Source organism: Canis lupus (genome assembly GCF_048164855.1).
Source record: "Canis lupus baileyi chromosome 5 unlocalized genomic scaffold, mCanLup2.hap1 SUPER_5_unloc_3, whole genome shotgun sequence".
NCBI classification, from domain to species: domain Eukaryota; kingdom Metazoa; phylum Chordata; class Mammalia; order Carnivora; family Canidae; genus Canis; species Canis lupus.
In genome coordinates, this window is record NW_027326410.1 from 160,109 (window position 1) to 181,456 (window position 21,348).

General features: G+C 39.3%; 1 protein-coding gene and 1 long non-coding RNA gene across 15 annotated transcripts in view; one reads left to right on the forward strand and one right to left on the reverse strand.

Moving 5' to 3' along the window:
* Window positions 1-21,348, forward strand: part of LOC140629416 (uncharacterized) — a 187,166-nt gene that overhangs the window by 81,753 nt on the left and 84,065 nt on the right. The gene's annotated exons all lie outside the window — the stretch shown is intronic.
* Window positions 1-21,348, reverse strand: part of LOC140629411 (outer dynein arm-docking complex subunit 2-like) — a 272,107-nt gene that overhangs the window by 62,565 nt on the left and 188,194 nt on the right. The window contains exon 24 of one of the 14 annotated variants that reach the window (XM_072818876.1): window positions 2,568-2,632. The exons of the other annotated variants lie outside the window; for them this stretch is intronic. Within the exon in view, the coding sequence (XP_072674977.1) occupies window positions 2,568-2,632 (65 nt within the window). The remainder of the gene's footprint in view (window positions 1-2,567; window positions 2,633-21,348) is intronic. 14 annotated transcript variants of the gene reach the window in all.

The following is a 21,348-nucleotide window of genomic DNA, read 5'->3' on the forward strand; positions in this document are numbered from 1 at the left end:
CATGGTCATACTTGGGCCTTACTAATCCAGTAACTGTTCCATATCTGCCTCTAATTGCCCTCTAGCAGAAGCTCCAGGTTCTGGTAGAGACAGAACGGGACTGAAAACACAGGAGACACTTGTATATTCACAGTCTTCCTGCTCTTATCTACCTTCTGGGCTTCACCATGTCAGCTGCTTTTCCATCACTAAGTTTAGCTCTCTTTTCTCTACTATTCTCCTAACATACTGATATTACAAATTGAAATCCCAGATCCCAACTAAGCTTCTGGATAATGCACACATGTTCATGGTCTCTTATCTCAACTGGCTCTCAATTCTGGCAATCCACAAAGGTATCCTTTCTCATCAGCTTTTTTTCTCTGCAGCAGCTATTTAAAACTTTCTCTATTCTCCTCAAATTACCCAACTCACTACTTCAGTTCCCTTGCTCTCAGCCTGTGCCTTTGCCTCCTACTTGATGGGGAAAATAGAAATCACAAAAAGGGAAATTGCCCAGCTCCCTGTCATCTCGTGCATAGATTACCACTGCAATTGTGCCCATCCTTTCCCCCTTGCCATCTGTCATACACAAGAGGTGTCTCTCCTCCAGGCTAAACTCATCTCCATGCCCTCAAGCTCTGTGTTCCCCTACCTCTCCATTCCTCTAGGAGCTTGCTCCATATCATTCTCAGTCCGATACCTTCACTGGCTCCCCTCTCTTCCTGCACTTGCCAATGAGCACATAAGCACACTCAAGTTTCTACTGTCTCAGGACACAAAATAAACAAAGAAAAAACCACCCAATCTGCCTTTACCTCCCCTTTCAGCTACCATTCTTGTTCCCTCTTCTTCTCTGCCAAACTTTCCAGAGTGGCCTCACTAGCTGTCTTCATTTCCTCATCTCTTTTCTGAGGTTATTAGAAATTGCTTTGCTATGAATCTAGTATGTGCTTTTTGTTCTTGTTTTTCTTCACTTTTCAGTTGGTCCCACTGGTTATGTCCTTGTTCTCAAAATAATCTCTCTTCTTGACTTTCCTAAAATAGCACTTTCCTTATTTGTTTTGATTTTTTCTCTTTAATACTCTGCTTGTGTGTGTGTGTGTGTGTGTGTGTGTGTGTGTGTGCATAATCCTCTTTCTTTGCCTTCGTGGTATGACTCAGGATATCATATCAACCCTCTCATTTTTTCTTTTCTCTATATACCCTCTAAGAGAAATGTCACCCAGTCTCATAATTCATGGACCATGGCTTTCAAAGCTGTTGTTAAGGCTTCATAAAGATACATAGGCTTCATAAAGCTATGTAAATATGTGTGTGATATCACATATACACATATATCACATCTCTGTATCTTTCAAGATGTTCAAAGCCAAAGTTCATCAAAAAAAAAAATTCACAGAGGTCTTCTTCAGCAGGCTTCAGTTAATATTTTTTATCTTTTTTTTTTCATCTTTAGTTTCTAATTTGTTATCAGTGAACATACATTACTTATATTATTTAAAAAGTCATAACAAGTGGATTAGCCAGAAAGAAGTGAGACCCGCAAAGGAGATGAAGAGTCAACAAAGAGGTGAAAGGAGGACCAGGAGACTATGGAATCACAGGAGCTAAGGAAAGGTGGCACTTTAAGAAGATGGTGGGATCAATATTATAATGAGACTTAGGGAGATTAAGTAATTTGAGGACTGAAAAGAATACCTTGGATTTGGATACTTGAAAATTCTAGAGATTACCAATAAAGCAATCTCAGAATTTTTGAAGGTAAAAGCCAATGGAATTGGCTGAAGAATCAAGGACAGCTGGAGAAATGAGGATCTCTAGAGAATGAAACTCCTCTGATATGGTGGATTCCATAGTGGATGTGATCAACTGATGGTGCAATATGAAATGAGTAAGTAGGCAATGAGATATTAAGATTAAATATGCAGAAGTTAGAGGGAATAGCCAATGTCAAAATCTCCAGCTTTTGGAGATAAAATGAGATCATGAGTATAGTGGAGTATAGCCAGGAGAAGGAACACGCAAAGACAAGAGAGGTGTATAGACTGAATGTAGTTAAGGATAAGTTTGTAGGTGTAGGACAGAAAGTCAAATTATTTTCTGCCTGTAACTCAATTTTCTTTTTAATCTTGAATGCAAGTTCATGTGAGTAATATCCCTACTAAATACAGACGTAGGTCTATAATTGATAATTTCACATGGAAGTATTTTAAAACAATAAAAGATAAGCGCCATTTATAAGAAGGTATTTAGCTTAATTACCTTAAGAAATTATCATTGGAAAGATTTTGGTTTGGTTTACTTTGCTCTAGCAAATGCTAAGAATTTATAAAGTCTGATGTCAAACTATAAAATTATATCTTGCCAAGCTAAGAAAAAATTTAAAATTGTTTATTATAAAAATAAGGCCAAGCATTATCTCAAAATGGATATATTAAAAGGGATAATGATTTCCACAATACTCCTCAATACTAGAATCAGTCTGAATTATTAATGTTATATTGTTTGCATTTATATTTATCTCCAAAAACTGGCACATTATTAGAAGGAATTCAAAACCAAAGACATGTTAATATTTAAAATACCTTACTAGATATAGAATTCGTCCTGCATGGGAGCAAAAATGGAAAGATATCCAGAAAAGTTGAAGCTGAAGAATTGAAAAGGAAAAAAAAAATCCTTTAGTGAAACCACTTTCCCAATTTCATTTTGATTTCTTTTCAGCTTTAAGAGCAGCTTAATATGGAAAAAAAAAATAAAGCACAAGGCTGGAGAGAAGAGCCACATTTTTTCTTCTTCATTGTCAAAGAAATAGCTTTCCCTGCTCCTACTAAATTGGAACTAAGCTCATAAGGATGAAAATAAATGACTAATTTCTTGGGAAATAACCTTAAATGAAAGATTCTTTTTGCCCAATGGTTGCTTTTCTTAAACTCCAGTTGACTTAACCTCATTCTCAAGGCCTCTTCTGGTCTTCCTTTCCTTGCACCCTACTGCTATCAAGTGTGCCTTAGAAGTCTGTCTCATCACTTGCTACCCATTTGGGAAATGTTTTCCTTTTGTGATACAATTTGTGGGAAGGAATAAGTCAAATGTGATTGTGCTTACTTAATTTCTCTTTTAAAACCCACCGAATGGGGGATCCCTGGGTGGCGCAGCGGTTTGGCGCCTGCCTTTGGCCCAGGGCGCGATCCCGGAGACCCGGGATCGAATCCCACATCGGGTTCCTGGTGCATGGAGCCTGCTTCTCCCTCTGCCTGTGTCTCTGCCTCTCTCTCTCCCTGTGTGACTATCATAAATAAATAAAAATTAAAAAAAAATTTAAATAGAAAAAAAAATTAAAAAAATAAAAATAAAAAAAAATAAAATAAAACCCACCGAATGTTTAAGATTTGTAAAAATGGCAACCAAAAATATGACCATTAATTTTGCAAAGTAATGTTTCCAACAACTCTGACAAAAACTCCTGATAATCCTTGAAGTTTTTAATATATGCCTAAATATTAATTTTAGTCTTCTCTTTTTTGCTAAAATTATTTAAAAGGATACTTCTTAGTGTCATCTGTGTAAGAATTTAAAATTTCAGTGAAAGAAACTGAATTAATTTTATTAATTAATGAACACAAAGACTGTGTTCATTTCAGAGCCCACCTTGCATGGTTTTTGCTAGGTTAGCTGTTTAGAACTTCAGGGCTGGCCCTAAGCATGGTATTTATAGGCCAGTGATTTAAAAAAAAATTTTTTTAAGCAGTGGAAATCTTTTCCTCTCCTGCCCTCAAACTGAATCTTAACTATCCCATGAAATTCATATATACATAAATATCATATGTAAGACAAAATGGAACATCTGAAGAAAAAGTAGGGCTTGGGTTCCTAGAACTCTGCCTATTTCTTCTTGTTTTTCATAGTGACTCTCTGGTACCTTCTTTGATTCTATGATATGCAAAAAAACCACTCATCTTCACCATAGAAAGAGGGCCAAACTTTGGTCTCCATGCTCATTTTCTAGAATTTCTTTCTCACTGCAAAACACCTCTCCTTGCTTCTCACTCCTCAACTGGTGATGTAAGCTGGTTCATCATTTGTTCATTCCACACAGATCTGCCCAATCTACACTTGTACCCTTTCAACAACTATCCCAAACCACTACTTGCACCACAATCCCAGAAACTCAGTCCCTCTATTCCGATAGTCTTAGCTAGACATTTGGTAGAACACAGTTCAAACACATTGCTATTGAGTTTTACACGAGTGATAGCCTTGTTTACTGTTCCCAGATTTGAAAATTTTTGTTTACAAATTTTAGAGAAGATATTTTTTAAGCCAAATACTTAGTCTACAGAATTTCAATTATATACCAAAGTGTTACATTTTTTAAAAGATTTTTTTTATTTATTCACCCTGTCTCTGTATCCTGAGAGAACTGGAATGGGTCACATCCCTAAGCTGATTCCAGGACCAGTCCAGAGATTCTGATCAGACATTTTCATAAAGTCATTCCTTCAATCTTACTTTAAAATCTACTTGGATCTGGGTTACTAAAGTAGCTTATTTGTATCAATACTAATTTTATGTTAATCTAGCTTCTTCAATACACATCTTACATTTCTGGGAAGATTTTACGTTTTTTTTTTTTAATTTTTTTTATTTATTTATGATAGTTACAGAGAGAGAGAGAGAGGCAGAGACACAGGCAGAGGGAGAAGCAGGCTCCATGCACCGGGAGCCCGATATGGGATTCGATCCCGGGTCTCCAGGATCGCGCCCTGGGCCAAAGGTAGGCGCCAAACCGCTGCGCCACCCAGGGATCCGAAGATTTTACTTTTAAGTAAATTTTTTCTCTATTACATCTTTTTGGGTATGATAAGCAGGTGGGGCAGTTCTTTGTTTCCTGTGTCAATCAAGAAAATGTTGCTGATCACCTGTGATGGGATGTGATGTGAAAGGCACTATAGGAAAGGCACAGTCTAGCTCTCAAGAAGTGTACAGGGTGAGAAGCAAGGCATATGGCAGCCAGTGGCCCAGGGTAATAGCCCTCTCTCTGCCTTGTGGAGGGGAACCCAGGAGACAGAGAATAAATGACTTCCCAGCTTTCTGGTTGTTGTGCCCAGTGACTCAGGGAATGGGTGGTGGGGAAGATCTCTCCCTTTACAAAGCAAAGCCCAGGCCAGATATAAGTGAAAGCTCAGGCAAGCTTTCTCAGATCATCATCACCCAGTCTTTACCAGAAATGACATTCCTCCACTCATTCCACCATTAAAGATCCAGGAGAGGCAGGGAGGATAGGTATCCCTTGGGAAGGATGGAACTAATAATAGCAATAGCTAAGATTTCAACAAACAATTAATGCCTGCCAGGTATCAGGTACTATTCAAAGGGCCTTATATATGTCAATTCATTTAATGCTCTCAACAAACCCAAAGTTAAATACTATCATTAATAGTCTAGTGTTACAGATGAGGAAACTAAAGCATAGAGAGATTAAGTCACTTGCCCAAAGTTGCAACGTTTGGGAAAGCCAGGATTTGAACACAGGCTCCAGATCCCATGCTCTTACCCATATATACACACTGCATCCCTTGGTGTAAGTACCCATGGAGAGGGAGGTGGTCTGGCCTGATTTCTGGACCTGGACTCCCGGGGCTAGCACTTCCTGAGGTGTGTCTAGTTTTCCCTGGTCCATGGGCCATCATGCCTGCACCTGATCTTGAAATCTGTAGTCATAGTCAACTGCCTCCATCAGCAATTCTTTCATTCAATGGGGCCTCTCTGTTCCTGAAAACTCTCCTGTGGGTCTTATAGGAGCATGTGGCTCCCTTGTTTGCTATGTGTAATCTGTGGGGCCAGGATCTAGCTGTGGTTGACCTTTTAGATGCCCACCTCCACCAGTGGTGGACCATTGCTCCTACACCATACTGGTTTGCAGTCAAACACACTCACAGCTTCTCCTGAAGGCTGAACCCCTTACTTTCATCTCTGTGTCTTCAGGGGCTAACACAATCAACATTACTTTGAGGTTAAGATGCTCTGCATATTGAGTGGAGGTATGAGGTAACTAGGTGATGGGCATTAAGGAGGGCATTTGATGTAATGAGCACTGGGTGTTACATGCAATGGTGAATCACTAAATTCTACCTCTGAAACTAGTTATATGCTGTATGTTAACTAAATTGGACTTAAATGGGAAAAAAAAGATGCTCTGCATATTTCAGCTCCAGCAACAAACAAAACTGAGATTTTAAAAATGCCCTTCTGATCCTTTTTTTTTTTTTTTCATTTCAACTCATATTCCTTTTCAAAAGTGCTTGAATTTTTTTTTTCTGGTCCAAAATAAAACTTAACCAGCTACTCTTTTGTCTGGGCACAATGACACTGGATCTCTCTGCTTAATATTCCTCATAGCTTACTTGTGTTCACAGACTGGATTTCATTGTGTATGTTTTTTTCTAAACTGTTCAGTGAGATTATTCCTAGGACTGACCCTTCAAGAAGGCTGCCCAGGAATGGCTGCCCCCTCTATCTGTTCTCTTGTCCTTGTGTCCCTGTCAGGTTTCCTGACCATAGCAAAGCTTACTTATTTTGAATTGCTTTGGTGCAGAACTTTGTCACAAATGTCCTAGAAACTTACATGACAACTGGTTTCCTCCTTTGGGGCACTAGAGGAGCCCTAAGCACATTGGATGAATTACCATAATACACGTAATCGGCAAAGCTATTTTTTCTCAAGTGTTATGCCTTAACACAGAGTAAAAGGATTTACTTAATGTTGCATTTCAAGAGGAGACATTCACAATTAGAATCTTATCCTCTCCATGATCCTATGGTATGTTAAAGTTCTCATGTATTAAAACTAAGGGGATCCCTGGGTGGCGCAGTGGTTTGGCGCCTCCCTTTGGCCCAGGGCGCGATCCTGGAGACCCGGGATCGAATCCCACGTCGGGCTCCCGGTACATGGAGCCTGCTTCTCCCTCTGCCTGTGTCTCTGCCTCTCTCTCTCTTTCTCTCTCTGTGTGACTATCATGAATAAATAAAAAAAAAACTAAGTATCTCTTTTCAGCCTATCAGCTTACTCTGACATAAGCCATTACTATGAAAATGATCTTAATGAGCATTAAAATTATAAGTAGCAGAAATAATTTTAAAATTATTTCAGTAAAGTCAAGTGTTTATGAAGAAAGTATCAGTGCTAAATGGCTTTCCTAACTTGGTAGTGGTAATTTTTAAAGTTAAAAGCTTTGAAATTTTTACCTTGATGCAACAAACTGGCTTTCTCTTTTTCCCAGCCATGCTTTTTGAAGTTTTTCACATACCACAAAAATACATAATAAGGGATAGTTAACTTCACTCTGAACCCCAGCTACATGACCATGACATATTTGGAGGTGACTTTGAGGTGCATTCCCAAATATGGTACAATGCTTTCTAAATTTACAGTCTGATTTCCTGCTGCCAGTTATGACTGCCAAATGCTACTGACAGTGCGGCCAGTTTGTGGTGTCCCTAAAAATCATCAGCAATTTGAAAACATTAGCGCCCGGCAATAGTCATACTTTGCAATGATTGCCTGTATTTATCACCTTACTTTTCCAGGGTACAAACTAAAAAAAAAAAAAAAAAAAAAAAAAAATCACAGAGAAAAATTAAACTTCTCTAGCAGAGGGAAAATATAGAGTTGAAAAGTCAAATGCATTATAGGATCCCAACCCCTTTCTGTATTGTTTAAAAACAAAAATAAACAATTTAAGCACTGGGCTTCTGTGGCTATGCAGAAGAAAAAGATCATAAATATGTACCCTCCTCAAATGCTGCTTTTGTTTGCCTTCACATTTGCAGAGCATTTCGAAATATTAGTATTTCGATCCTAATTGTGGTTATGTGGCAGTACTAAAAATGGGGAGAAGTTCATTGCTTCATTCAGCAGATATTCACTACGTTCTGCACCATGGCATGAACTGTGCCTGGCAATGCAGAAGTGCATGACACAGGCCTGGCTTCTGCCTTCAGGAATCTTATAGTCTCCCGAGACAAACAGTGATGTCCATACAACAGAGAAGAGGAGGCAGTGCTAGGAGAGCACATATGTAGGCAGGCAGTAAATACAGACTCCCCGGAGGAGCAAGAGTGAATCCAAAGCCCAAAGGATGGATGTGAGCAGTGCAAAATGTGGTATGGGCATTTGGAGAACATTCCAGACACAGGAAGAATGGTGGGGCCACCTACTAGAGATTTGGGTTTGTGCGGAGCCCAGAGGCACCAACAGAAGAGATGAGTAGCAGTCAGCCCCTGCTCTGCTCTCCATTTGTACATCGTGGCAAGTAGCTGTCTCCCATCCAAGACCATGTGTCTGTCTTTTCATACAAAGGTACCAAATGCTTGCCAAATCAACTCCTATGAGTAGGTTAACTTTTTATTTTTTTTTTTTATTTTTTATTTTTTTTTTATTTTTATTTTTTTTTTTTTAATTTTTATTTATTTATGATAGTCATACAGAGAGAGAGAGAGAGAGAGAGGCAGAGACACAGGCAGAGGGAGAAGCAGGCTCCATGCACCGGGAGCCCGATGTGGGATTCGATCCCGGGTCTCCAGGATCGCGCCCTGGGCCAAAGGCAGGCGCTAAACCACTGCGCCACCCAGGGATCCCGTAGGTTAACTTTTTAAAAAGTATTTTATTTTTTTTTGAGAGAGAGAGATAGTAAGAGAGCAGGGTGGAGAGGGAGAAGCAGTTCCCCTGAGCAGGAAGCCAGACATGGGGCTCGAACCCTAGACCCTGGGATCATGACCTGAGCTGAAGACAGATGCTTAACCTACTGAGCCACCCAGGCGCCCCTGAGTATGTTGAGTCCAGGATAAACTATTTTCACATACAGACTCCCAAACTTAGTGGTTTAAACAACCTAGAAGTTTGTTTCCTCTCATGTGACACTGAGCAAGTGGTCCAGGGGCAGTAACGTGGCTCTACCACTGTCAGTGGGTTGGCTAGAGTCCAAAGCCACCCAGTGGTCTCTATTCTTTAGCCTTCAGGAGTAGGGAGAGGGATGTGACCTGGGATACACATGTGAGCCTTGATGTAGGGCGAGAAACACAAGTAGCGTGCATCACTTCTCACTTCTCATTCACAGGGTCATAGCAAGATTCAGGGGAGGCTGAGAGATGTATCCTGTGGCTGGAAGCCATTTGCTGTGCTAAAATTAGCATCAAAGAGTGGAGGAGGGATGTGGGTGGACACTCAGCAGTCCATGCCACAAGGGCAGTGAGGAAAGAAGGCGGGTGTGATGGTAGAGAGGCAGGCAAGAGTCCATCACATGAGGCCTCATTCAGAGCAAAGGAAACCATGTTAGTGTCTTAAAGGCAGTGGTGGATTTAGGAGTATGGTATTTGCTCACAGAAGAGGCTTTTGCAAAAGCCTTGATTGATCAGGGCAGCCACAAGCCAAGGTTTTCTACTGATTCTCCCATTGAATTGTCACATCACCTTCTTCACCAAAAACCCAAACACACATTCGGGGGACACATATCTGAGTCATATGGTCTCTGAAGAAATGGCTTGAGGACTTTTAACAGATAGTTGTGTGTAGTTAGACAGAAACCTGAAATATCCTGTGTTATTTGGCTTTATACTGTCAGTGACCGTAGGGCGTACTCTGAGGTTACACCCAGTCACAGAGGTCCCAACAAAACACACAACCTAAGGTGCGGAGGTGGCCACGGCAGCACATTCCTACCTGTAGATACAAGTGTGGCCTCTGCATTGTGGTCAAGCTACAGGAAAGAGCTAAGCTAGAGCTACCCTCTAGGGGGGCACAGTACTGCCTGCAGCCTCTCTGGGGAGCTGTATTTGTGGTCAGATCCCACCATGGATACAGGGCTGTCCACACAGCATTTTTCAGGCCAGCACGCCAAATTCTGTCTACACTGGGAACATCGAGGTCAAGGACTTTGCTGCTGTCTGATTTGTTCGGTATACAGGAACTGGACTTGAATCCAGGGAGAAGCCTGTTAGAAAGCCACCTGCCCCACACCACAGCTCAACTTGGCAAGATGCCACTCTTTTAAGGATAGCAGCAGCCATTCTGATGCACCCGCTGCGAGGCAGGCTCTTTATATATATGTAAGTGTGTGTGTGTGTGTGTGTGTGTGTGTGTGTGTGTATATACATGTCATGTTATATAGAAAGATGTATATATTATATATGTCATTTTCATCCTCTCAGTAACTATTTGAGGTACATATTATCATCCTTTTAGAACCATGGAGCCTGGGAAAGCAGGGTGACTTGGCAGCTGCACCCATAGGCAGAATTCAAACCCAGTTCTGATGGCACCAAACCCCAAAAATTTTACTGCTGTGTTATTTATTTAATTAGTAAGTTTCTTCCTGATATTTAATTTTCTAAATTCAATCAATGGACTGGCTTTGGGACATCTGTTTAAATTATACTTATATAAAAAAATTATACTTATATATATTATATATGGCTATCAACTAAAATGATCTTTTCGGGGCACCTGGGTGGCTCAGTTAAATGTCTGCCTTTGGTTCAGGTTGTGATCCCAAGGTCCTGGGGTTGAGTCCTGCATCAGGCTCCTGGCTCTGCGGGGAGCCTGCTTCTCCCTCTGCCTCTGCGTCTCTGCCTCTCTCTCTCTCTCTCATGAATAAATAAATCTTTAAAAATAAAAAAATATGATTTTTTCAAAACCTACCTAAATTTGCATGCAAATCACTGGCTATATCCTATAAAAAGTACATCAGAAAATTCTGATGCTCTTATTCTTAAAAAATGGCTTTTGGCAGCTTTAGTGCCTATAGGCTGCCTGGATTCTTGTCTTAAGGCTTCATTATCAAATCATTCTTTCTATGATAGGACATCATTTCTTTTAGGATAGCAATCAATGAATGAAAAATACAGAGAAGTCATGGCGGTGGTGTCCATTTAATTACTAATAAGTGTTATCAACTGATTAATAGTTAATTTCTGGTTAATCATCAATTATTAATTTAATTGAATTGCCAGAGCTAAAACTTAAAATGGAGCTGAAGCACAGAGGACTGATTTAATAAAAGTCAAACCTAACCAGGAGAGTTAAGTGAATCACAGCTAAGCCTCAAAACTAGAAATGGGGCTTCTCTCAACACAGGGTTTTTGACATCAGTCCATATTGTTGCATATGTCACGGCTTGTTCCTTCTCATTGCTGGGTAGTATATTCCATTGTATGGATGTACCTGTCATTCAGCCATTCACCTGTTGAAGGACATTTTGATTGTTTCTGTGTTTTGGTGATTAAGAAGAATGCTGCTATAACTATTCACAGAGAGGTTTCTGTGTGCACATGTTTTCATTTCTCTTGGGTGGATAGCTCGGGGCAGAGAGGCTGGGCCATATGGTAGGTGCATGTTTAATTTTGTAAGAAACCAGCAAGCTGTTTTCCAAGGTGGCTGTATCCTGTTGCATTCCCAGTGTGTGAGCAGTGTATAAGGGTGCTGGTTTCTCCACATGCTTGTCATCACTTTGTATTGTCAGGCTTTTGAATTTGCGCCATTCCAGGAGCGTGTGCCTGTTTCTCAAGAAGTTTTGGTTTTCATTTCTGTGATGATTAGTGATGATGATTTTGAGCATCTTTTCATGTGCTTGTTTGCCATCCGTATATCTTTGCTGACATTTTGCAAAGTTTTGAGTTATCTTCTTACGTTGTAATAATTTTTTATGTAATTTGAATAATACAACTCCACTAACAGATATGTATGAGGGGGGACTTGCCCTAGTTTTGACAAGAGAGCTGGACTGAATGTTACCTAAGTCCAGATCTTGAACACTCAACTTCCAGACCCAAACTCCCCCACTATGAGAATTTCTGGGACTTGTGCAAACAAAATGGAGGGCACATTTTGGTGCAAGAAAGGTATATTCATCCAGATATATATCCGGACATATGATAATTTGTTGTTGACACACGGTTTCACCATAAAGTAAAGCAGCATCTTTGCTTCCTCTCCACGTCTCAGTAAGCATGCTGCATTTCCATCTGTGCAGCCCTCTGACCATGCAGCATTGTGCCAGCAGACCTGTCCCTAGCTGATCATGCAACACATCTTAGATGTGTTTCTACTTCTCTTTGGCAAAGATGACAATTTTCAAAGAGATTTTCATTTTTACTTTTCTGCATGCAAGGTGGAGTAAAATCATCCAGTCAACATTCTTATAAGTAGTTTCACTGGCAAGTGACCATCTGAGGAAAAAAAATACCTTTTGGAATTTATTTTCACAGAAATGTGATCAGATCTCCCCCAATCAGAAAAGCATGACCTAGAGAAAGTATCAATATTTGCACTAGTCAGTGTGCATATTTTAAGTTACTTCTTACCATAAGCAGAGGTAAAAATACTAAGCCCCATGTCATAAAGAGACCCCCCCAAACAGCATGTCAGTTTTCACTGCTGTACATGGAAAAGAGGGGTGCTTTTCTAATTTTTTTCCTCCTTGGGGATTCAAACTTAAAACTTGGGTTATAAAGAATAATAGCTTCAACTTTAGAAATATTTTTCTTACTTTTACTCACGGATAACTAAAGACCTAGAGAATGAAGTGCTTTTTCCCAAAAGCATATTGCAAACTAGGATATTATAAACAAATCCTAACTTGTTAACCATAAGGATAAGCCATTATGTTTGATCACTCCTGAACCACAGGCATAGTTGCTCTGATTTCGATCTGAAAAAGCTATAATTAATTTGATTTTAAAAATGTAACTTTTGTTTAGCACCTGTACTTTTAAATTTGTGTCCAAAGACATTTCAAAGAGACATCTTACACCATGGCAATAGGTTGGAAAATACAGAGAACACAGCTCCTAAGAACCCAAGAGTTTTGTATTTTTTTTCTTAACAAAAACTGATTGATCCTGAAGGAAGTGAAAAAAAAAAAGGAGCCTTAGAAGGGAATGTTAATGCATGCATCTTTTTGGTACATTAAAGACTCCAACGTGCTAATTCAAGCACTGTTTACTTTTCGTATATAACAGGATTGCTGTTTTCAAGTGAAAAACAGAAGATATTTTCTGAGTGCCAAAAACTACTTATTCATGAAGTCTGAAATGCCATTATTATTATTATTAATTCTTATGTCTAGCATCTGTGAATAGCTTCTTATACGAGAAAACCATTTTGGGTCAGCTGAAGGCCAAAAATAATGAGCTGGCCTCCTGCCTCTGTGTATTGAATCAAGTAGCTGCCAATTAATAAAACTGATTTTTTTTTTGTTCCTGGGGTAAATTTCAGAAAATGAAAACAAACAGTTGTTGGTGCTTTTCATAAATTTCCAATGGAAAGAATATATTTTTCACAAGTTTAAAGACTGTACTATAAGTAACCAAACAATTACGAGAAGCCGCCCGGTGTATTTCTGTGGTTTAGCAAAAGGGCCAAGTCGGAAGGAAAAGACATTCCTGGCATTTTCTGAAGCTAGATAAATACAGAGAAGAAATATAGATGAAAGATGGAACTGCTCTGCACAGTCCCTGCCAGATTCCTCGACTTTTTGGCATACTGATTGAATTTGGCAAATGTAACCAGTAACAATCTTTTCCATTAAAAAGAGCAGCATATACTTTATTTTACCATGCTGTTTGTGTATTTCTGACCCTCCCAAACTGTCTCTCTTTTTTAGAAAGTGATTCTTTCTGCAGAGTTGGCTGCCACTTCATTTATTTGAAACGGATCATTTATTACCAAAAAGGCTGCAGGGCACAGCTACTGTTGAACAGCTCCAAGAGACCTACAGCTCGGCAGGAAAAGTGTCTTTTTCTAGACCGAAAGATCCTTTAACATGTGCCAACAGCATCTATGCCAATCTAATGCCTTGATATCCAAACCTGTGTAATTTTGAGGAATCCTGGACTGTACAGTTTAGACAACATAAGCTACCCAGTCCTGTCATTTTCTTTTATTTGTGATCAGAAAAACTCTAATGTAGCCTGATATTCCTAATTTTGGTAACATGATTACATTAAGAAAAAGAATAACTCTCCAGCCCCAAGTCTAAATTTCATGGACTCCAACACTTCTGAGCCCTAATGCTTTTTTCTTATCTGGCAGTGATACTATAGTAAATTTATTAGGATAGGTAAGTAGCAATCTCTAGAAATACAATGTTGAGAAGCAAATACTAAGGCTTTGGTTCAGCTTCCCCCAGTTTAGGGAATGGAGGTTCACACCTGATAGGCCTCTTATGCAACTCAGATGGAAATGACCTTTTGTCCTTACCTTTCATTGGCTTCTTCTAAACTAAACAAAGATTAGGGTGTTCACCTGTTGCTATGAAGTTTCTGAATACAACATGATAGACATGTTTTGGTTTTTAATCAGCCAAAATTCAAGCAGCCTTTGTGTGGTTGGCAGTGATTTGTGTTTGTTATTGCTCTTATGCTATTTGCCATCTCATACACCCTTTCTTAGTCATTAAGTAGCAGCTAATTTAAAGCAAGGGAAAAACATTAGCTTGGTGTATGTGCCAGATAAATCCTGTGGTTTCAATTTACTGTTTGGAGCCAACAGTGACAGATAAAAAAATGAGAATCTGTAATTTGCCAAGTTTAAAGTCCCAAAACCAACATGTGAATACTTCATAGGCTTATATGTTCATAAAATGAAGACTGTTTGCATAGATTCAAAATGCATATGAGTGTTGTTTCTTACACTTCAAGATGACAGATAATAATAGGCCTCATTTAATCACAAAGTATTGGACAAAAAAAAAAAAGCAAAAAGTCACTGTTTAAATTTCAGAATGCTATTCCATACGAGTGGTAGGTCCAAAATATTCTCAATAAAAATTACAAATAATTACTTTCCACATTTTATAACTTACATCCATTTAATTCACAAAGGTTGCTTTATGAATGAGTTTTTAATAATAACAATAGAGCTAGCCAAAGCTGTTAGCAAGAATTTATAATTTTAACAAACATGGCATAACTCTTTTTAGAAATACTGGGTAAGGGCAGCCCCAGTGGCACAGTGGTTTAGCGCCGCCTGCAGCCGGGGGCGTGATCCTGGAGACCTGGGATAGAGTCCCACGTCGGGCTCCCTGCATGGAGCCCACTTCTCCCTTTCTCTGTGTGTGTGTCTCTATGAATAAATAAATAAAATCTTTAAAAAAAAATACTGGGTAAAATGACTTTTTTTTAAATTTTTATTTATTTATGATAGTCACACAGAGAGAGAGAGAGAGAGAGAGGCGCAGAGACATAGGCAGAGGGAGAAGCAGGCTCCATGCACCAGGAGCCCGATACGGGATTTGATCTCGGGTCTCCAGGATCACGCCCTGGGCCAAAGGCAGGCGCTAAACCTCTGCGCCACCCAGGGATCCCTAAAATGACTTCTGTACATCTTTACAAGACTTGCAAAATAACCTCACAACTAAAGTTATATAACTCCAAAACACCCTCAATAACAGCATGATAATAAAAGAGTAAATGTTAACTGCCCTAAAATTTTCTCCCATTATTGGTCCAGAAATCCAAATCCTGGCTTGTCACATTAGTGCACACCCTTTACGGTATCTGCCCAGCCCACCAGGGATGCTCTTGCCTGCTCCTGTACCTCACCCCCAGGGCAAGCCTTGGAAGCAGTTCTGTAAATGACACACTGTTTCCTTGTCCATACTGATTGGATGAAAGGTGGATACTCTTCCTGAACTGGGCCAGTCAGATCCCCCTTCCCTGAAGTTTCCGAATTGAGAGTGTGAATAGGGGGCACCTGGGTGGCTCCGTGGTTGAGTGTCTGCCTTTGGCTCAGGTCGTGCTTCCGGGGTCCCAGGATCGAGTCCCGCATCGGGCTCCCCACAGGAAGCCTGCTTCTCCCTCTGCCTATGTCTCTGCCCCTTTCTCTGTGTCTCTCATGAATAAATAAATAAAATCTTTTTTAAAAAGTGGGAATACTATGTGGCCTCACTGGGTTGACTGGAGAGTGAAGCTTGGGGACACAGTGGAGGAAACCACAGAAAAACAAGGAAAGCCAACTGATGGAGAAAGAATAACATGGAACAGATACAGATGACAGATGAGGAAAAAAATGTACTAGAAAACCTGTGAGACCCTGTCTCAGTACCTTTTTAGATCTGGGTCTGCTACCTTCTTGCTTGCTTTTCTTTTTCTTTCTTTCTTGACTTATTTATATAGAGGGATGGGGGAGGGAGGAAGGGAGAGAGAGAACACGTGTGAGCATGAATGGATGGGGCAGAGGGAGAGGGAAACAGAATCTCAAGCAGACTCTGCCTGGATCCCAGGACCCTAACATCATGACCCAAGCCAAAACTAACAGTAGGGTGCTCAACAGGCTGTACTACCCAGGTGCCCCTACAGCTTCGCTGCTTTCTTGCCCATGAGATGTTAAATATCTGTGTATCTTCTTTGGCACCCAAGCTTATTTGTGTTGTTTACATTGCTTGCAATTTATTGTATCCCAATTGATCCTGCATTCTATCTATGGGGCTTTGGACACATCGCTTAGACTATTGAACTAAAGCTTCACAAATCCTTAAAATGGGGACAGTATTGCCTGCATCACAGGGTTCTTGCAAAGACCAAATGAAATAAGAAAGCACCTAACCCAGCAATGACCACTCAGTAATTGGCTGCTATTTTAAAGAGATTATTCTATAACTTCCATTTTATAAAATATATACAGCTATTTATATTACATATTTGTTAGTCAAGGGAAAGCACTGCAACCTCTTATTAAGCCTAATATTCTAATATTTGCTAATTATTCATTTAATGGGTGATTCCAAATTGTTTGGTGAAATTTAAAATAAAGAGGGGCTTCCTAACAACTATTACCACTATAGTATTTCCCTCTTCATAGCAGAAACCTTGTAAAAAAAAAGTTTGTGAATAAATCCATAATTCTTTCTTTTCTCTTAATCTCGCATTTAATCTGTAATGAAGCCCTGTTTAGGCTGCCATGTTCCCATGCACTTGACAGCTCACCAGCTTCCTAGAGGGTTTTTGCCAACACCCTTTCTGACCTTCTCCCTACAGACCTCTGAGAGTGATCTTCAAAAACACAAATGGGATCATATCACTGTTCACATTAAAATTTTTCAATAGCTTCTCAGTACCACTAGAACAAAATCCCAATTCTTTACTATGGTCTGGCATTCCCCATGTAATCCAGGCCCCCACCCCCATCCCTCCAGCTTTCTAAACACATCTTGTGTCACTCTCCCATTCAATTGTCACTTAGCCTCAACTGCCTTGATCTTCTTATAAGTCCTTGGAAACTCTAAGCATATTCCCACCTTATGGCCCCTGCACATACTTTCTTTCTGCAAATTCTTCTTGTCTTCATCCTTTATATCTTAGTTTAGATGCACCTGCTCCAAGATGCTTTCTCTGATTTCCTGGTCTAAATAAAATATGTTAGCCCTCTATTACTCTTCATCCAGCCCCATTTGTTTCCTTCATAGCATTCAGCACACTTAATAATTATTTTGTCCATTTATTATTATTTTTTTGACCAGGACCTTCTTATAGCATTTGAGAAAGCTATGAGGCCTGTAGTCCTACTCTTTCCTCCTGAATTCTGGGAGTGATGACTAGGCCAAGTCCTGCCTGTGTGGAGGATCTGTATACTGTGACTTTATTCTACCCCTTTGCAAAGGGTTATCTTTGTGAAGGAGGAGTCATCGCCTGGATCAGCACTAAACATATGTGGTCATTCTTGATTACACTTTTCAAGAGGTCTTGCCCCCAGTTAGCAGTGCATAATCTCCTCTGATTTCAATAAATTAATAACCAGCCTATGGAAATAAAGTAGAGTGGAATCACTTCTTTTCACTAATAGTTATCAATCTGCAATCATTTGAAGGATTATTTTGCTAAAAGGGAAATTCAGAAGCATATAAAATTACCTTTAAATAGATTCTATAAAGCAATAGACTATTTCCTATAGATTAACTTAAAGTGGAAACTAAAAATGTGGTACCTGTGGTAAAATCTTTAAATAAATTTAAATGACAAACTGAAAAGGAAAGTCAAGTCAGCTAAGTTATTACAATTATTTTTTTAAAGATTTCATTTATTTATTTGTGTGAGAGAGAGACAGAGAGAGCAGAAGGAAGGGTAGAGAGAGAGAGGGAGAGAGAGATTCTCAAGAAGACTCCATGCTGAGTGAGGAGCCCCACAGGGCTCCACCTCAGGACCCTGAGATCATGACCTGAGCTGAAATCAAGAGTCAGATGCTTAACCAACTGAGCCGAGGAGCCAAGTGATTAAAATTCTGAATATTTATCCAATATATTGGATATTTATCCAATCCAAATATTTATCCAAGTTTGAACATTTGAACTCTCATCTGGCATGAAATCAGTACAGCAAAAGTAATTGTTTAGTAATAATTATTAAAACCAATTATCAGTCAGTGCATAGGTCCACCAAAAATCATGTCAAGAATGCTCATAGCAGCACTATTTGTAATAGGCCTACTTTATTCTCACTTAGTATGTAGAAGATTATTTAAAAAGCATTATGTTCAAGTTATCCATTTGTAAGTTTCTCAGAATGTTGAAGTACTCTATAATTTGTAAACAATGTAAATGTCTGCAATTATACATAATGTGTTATATATTCTCTAGAATAGATGAGAAACTAGTATCTAAAATAAATTAGAAACTGGTGTCACAATTTAAAAAGTAAGAGGCTGAAGTCACTTATTATGGAATATTAAATCTTAACAGAAACATCCTGCTTGCACACAAATCTGTACACAGATACCCTAAGGGTTAGGAAAGAGAGCTGAATCAATAATAATTTACACATCATTCCAGTAATCTGTGTAAATATACAAAATTTGAATACAATTATGATGGATGCTGCAATGGCTGCCCAGTATAACTGAGTAGAAAAGCAATTGACTGATGAAGAATATCTCTACATACCACAGTTACCTAAGAGACAACTATAAAATTTGGCATTCAAACTTAATAAATTAATTTAAACAACAAATAGTCTGAATGTGGACTAATTCATCAGAATCTAGGATATCAGAAGAGTGTCCCCATGAAATATGAAGTCAACAATATAAGGGCAAATAAAGTTGCTTTCTACTGAAGAAAGTAGAAGACTTATGAAATTTTCTCGTCTAGCATGTGGTTTCGGATAATAACATGAAATACTTAAATAGTGTTAGAAAAGTTATAGTGACCACATGTCCCAAATCAGAAATTTTAGCAATGTATATAAAACAGTTTTATGCATTCAGCACACTTATAACAATTAAATCACATTTATACATGTAACATACCTTTAGGGTCCATCCAAATCAACTTTATAGAAAATATTAAAACCATATCAAATTCGGATAATTAATAAAGGCAATCATGGAAGGAATACTTTAGCAACATTTAATTCCTTTTTCTAAGTTTAAGTGTACTCCTTATCCAGTGCTTCTCAAGCTTTACTATGAATATTAACCATCTGGGAATCTACTTAAAATGCAGATTCTGATCCAGTAGGTCTGAGGTAGAGTCTGAGATTCTGAACTTCTAATATGCACCTTGGTGCTCCTGTTGCTTCCTGTCTGGCACCACACTTCGAATAGCAAGTCCTTAGCCATTGGACTGTTGGGAGAGACCAAGAGCAAGAAAAAGCCCCAGACCAGTTGCATCCAAGCCACCGCAACTTTGTCCATTTATTCCAGGGTGCCATACAAATATCCCATACTTTTCTGCTGACAGGGGAAAGGTTAGGAAGCAGTGTTTTAGAAGACAAACATATAACATATATTTTGATAAACTTTTGGAGGCAATACCATTAGTTGGCTTGGCCAGGGGTCCGGCATACTGGGTCAGGTCTTCCTATTTTAGGAGAGTATTTTAAACTGGTCAACACGTCAATTTGTCTTCTCTCAGTTTTAGGAACTTATAGATATATTTTTATAGCATTAGCAGAAAGTTCTCCTTGTTTTCTTTTCTTTGATGAGGAGCAAATCAAGTGCCCTAGGGAGATTGTCTTCATGCTTGCAGGAATACAGCAAAGTGCAATTCTATAACTATATGCCTATCCCAATCTCTCATGGGCCAGAGCCACACTCATCCTGTTCAGCATGACATCATACACTGGAGCATTCTACATACACAGTTGTATTTGTTGAGGGGATTAGTTTTCCATGTAATGGCTTACTCATCCTCAAGCATTCTTTAACTTTTTTCTTTGAGAAGGCTGATTTTTATTTCCCTTGCATTTAGCGTCATGGACCAATGAATATAAATGATAGTCTGCTTCTCTTGCCACTGAAACTCCTGTGGATCAAGGGTTCTTAAACTTTTGTGTGCTTCTCAGTTACCTTAGGAGCTATTGAAATACAGTTTTCAGGTCTTATTCATAGAGACTCTCAGTCAGTCCATTTAGGGTATGGCCCAGCAGTCTTTTTTTTTTTTTTTCAAACTCCATATTGCTCTAGACAGGTGGACTATAGACCACCCTTTGAGAAACACTGTGGCAATGCACCACAGTACATGAACGTGGCCCAGGAGTAACTGTTGGGAATGTTCCATAATACTTAAAGAGTATTGTGTAAGGAGAGATGAAAGCGCTGACTCGTAAGAAGTTATAAGGCTAAGAATGGACGCTATTATTCAAGATGTGCTAAGAGGCATGACCTTTTTATTGCAGGTATCCAGTTTGAACTTAGATTTTTAATTTGATTTCTTTCATTAGGGATTTTTCTTTTTACTGCATAATAATTAATGGCATTTAAGGTACCTAGAAGTCATCCCTTGGTAGTGGGGGACGTGTTTTTTTGTTTTTTTGTTTTTTTAAGATTTTATTCATCCATTCATGAGAGACACAGAGAAAGAGAGAGACAGACAGAGACACAAGCAGAGGGAGAAGCAGGCTCCATGCAGGGAGCCCGACGCGGATCTGGATCCCGGGACTCCAGGATCACGCCCTGGGCCGGAGGCAGGCGCCAAACCTCTGAGCCGCCCAGGGACACCCGGGGGGATGTTTTTAAAAGTAAAAATAAGATACATGAAAGGTGACTAGTTACAAAGATCTTAGACATTTGGAATAGAGCTCATGTAAGTGGTAGGTATAGAAAATTGACGTAGATTAGTGTAAAAGATTTAAATTAAACCCAAAGCTGATGTATTCCAGTTTTCTAGTTTCAATTATCTTAATTCTAAAAATGCAAATATAGGGCAGCCCGGGTAGCTCGGTGGTTTAGCACCGCTTTCAGCCCAGGGCCTGATCCTGGAGACCTGGGATCAAGTCCCACGTGGGGCTCCCTGCATGGAGCCTGCTTCTCCCTTTGCCTGTGTCTCTGCCTCTCTCTCTCTCTCTCTGTGTCTCTCATGAATAAATAAACAAAAT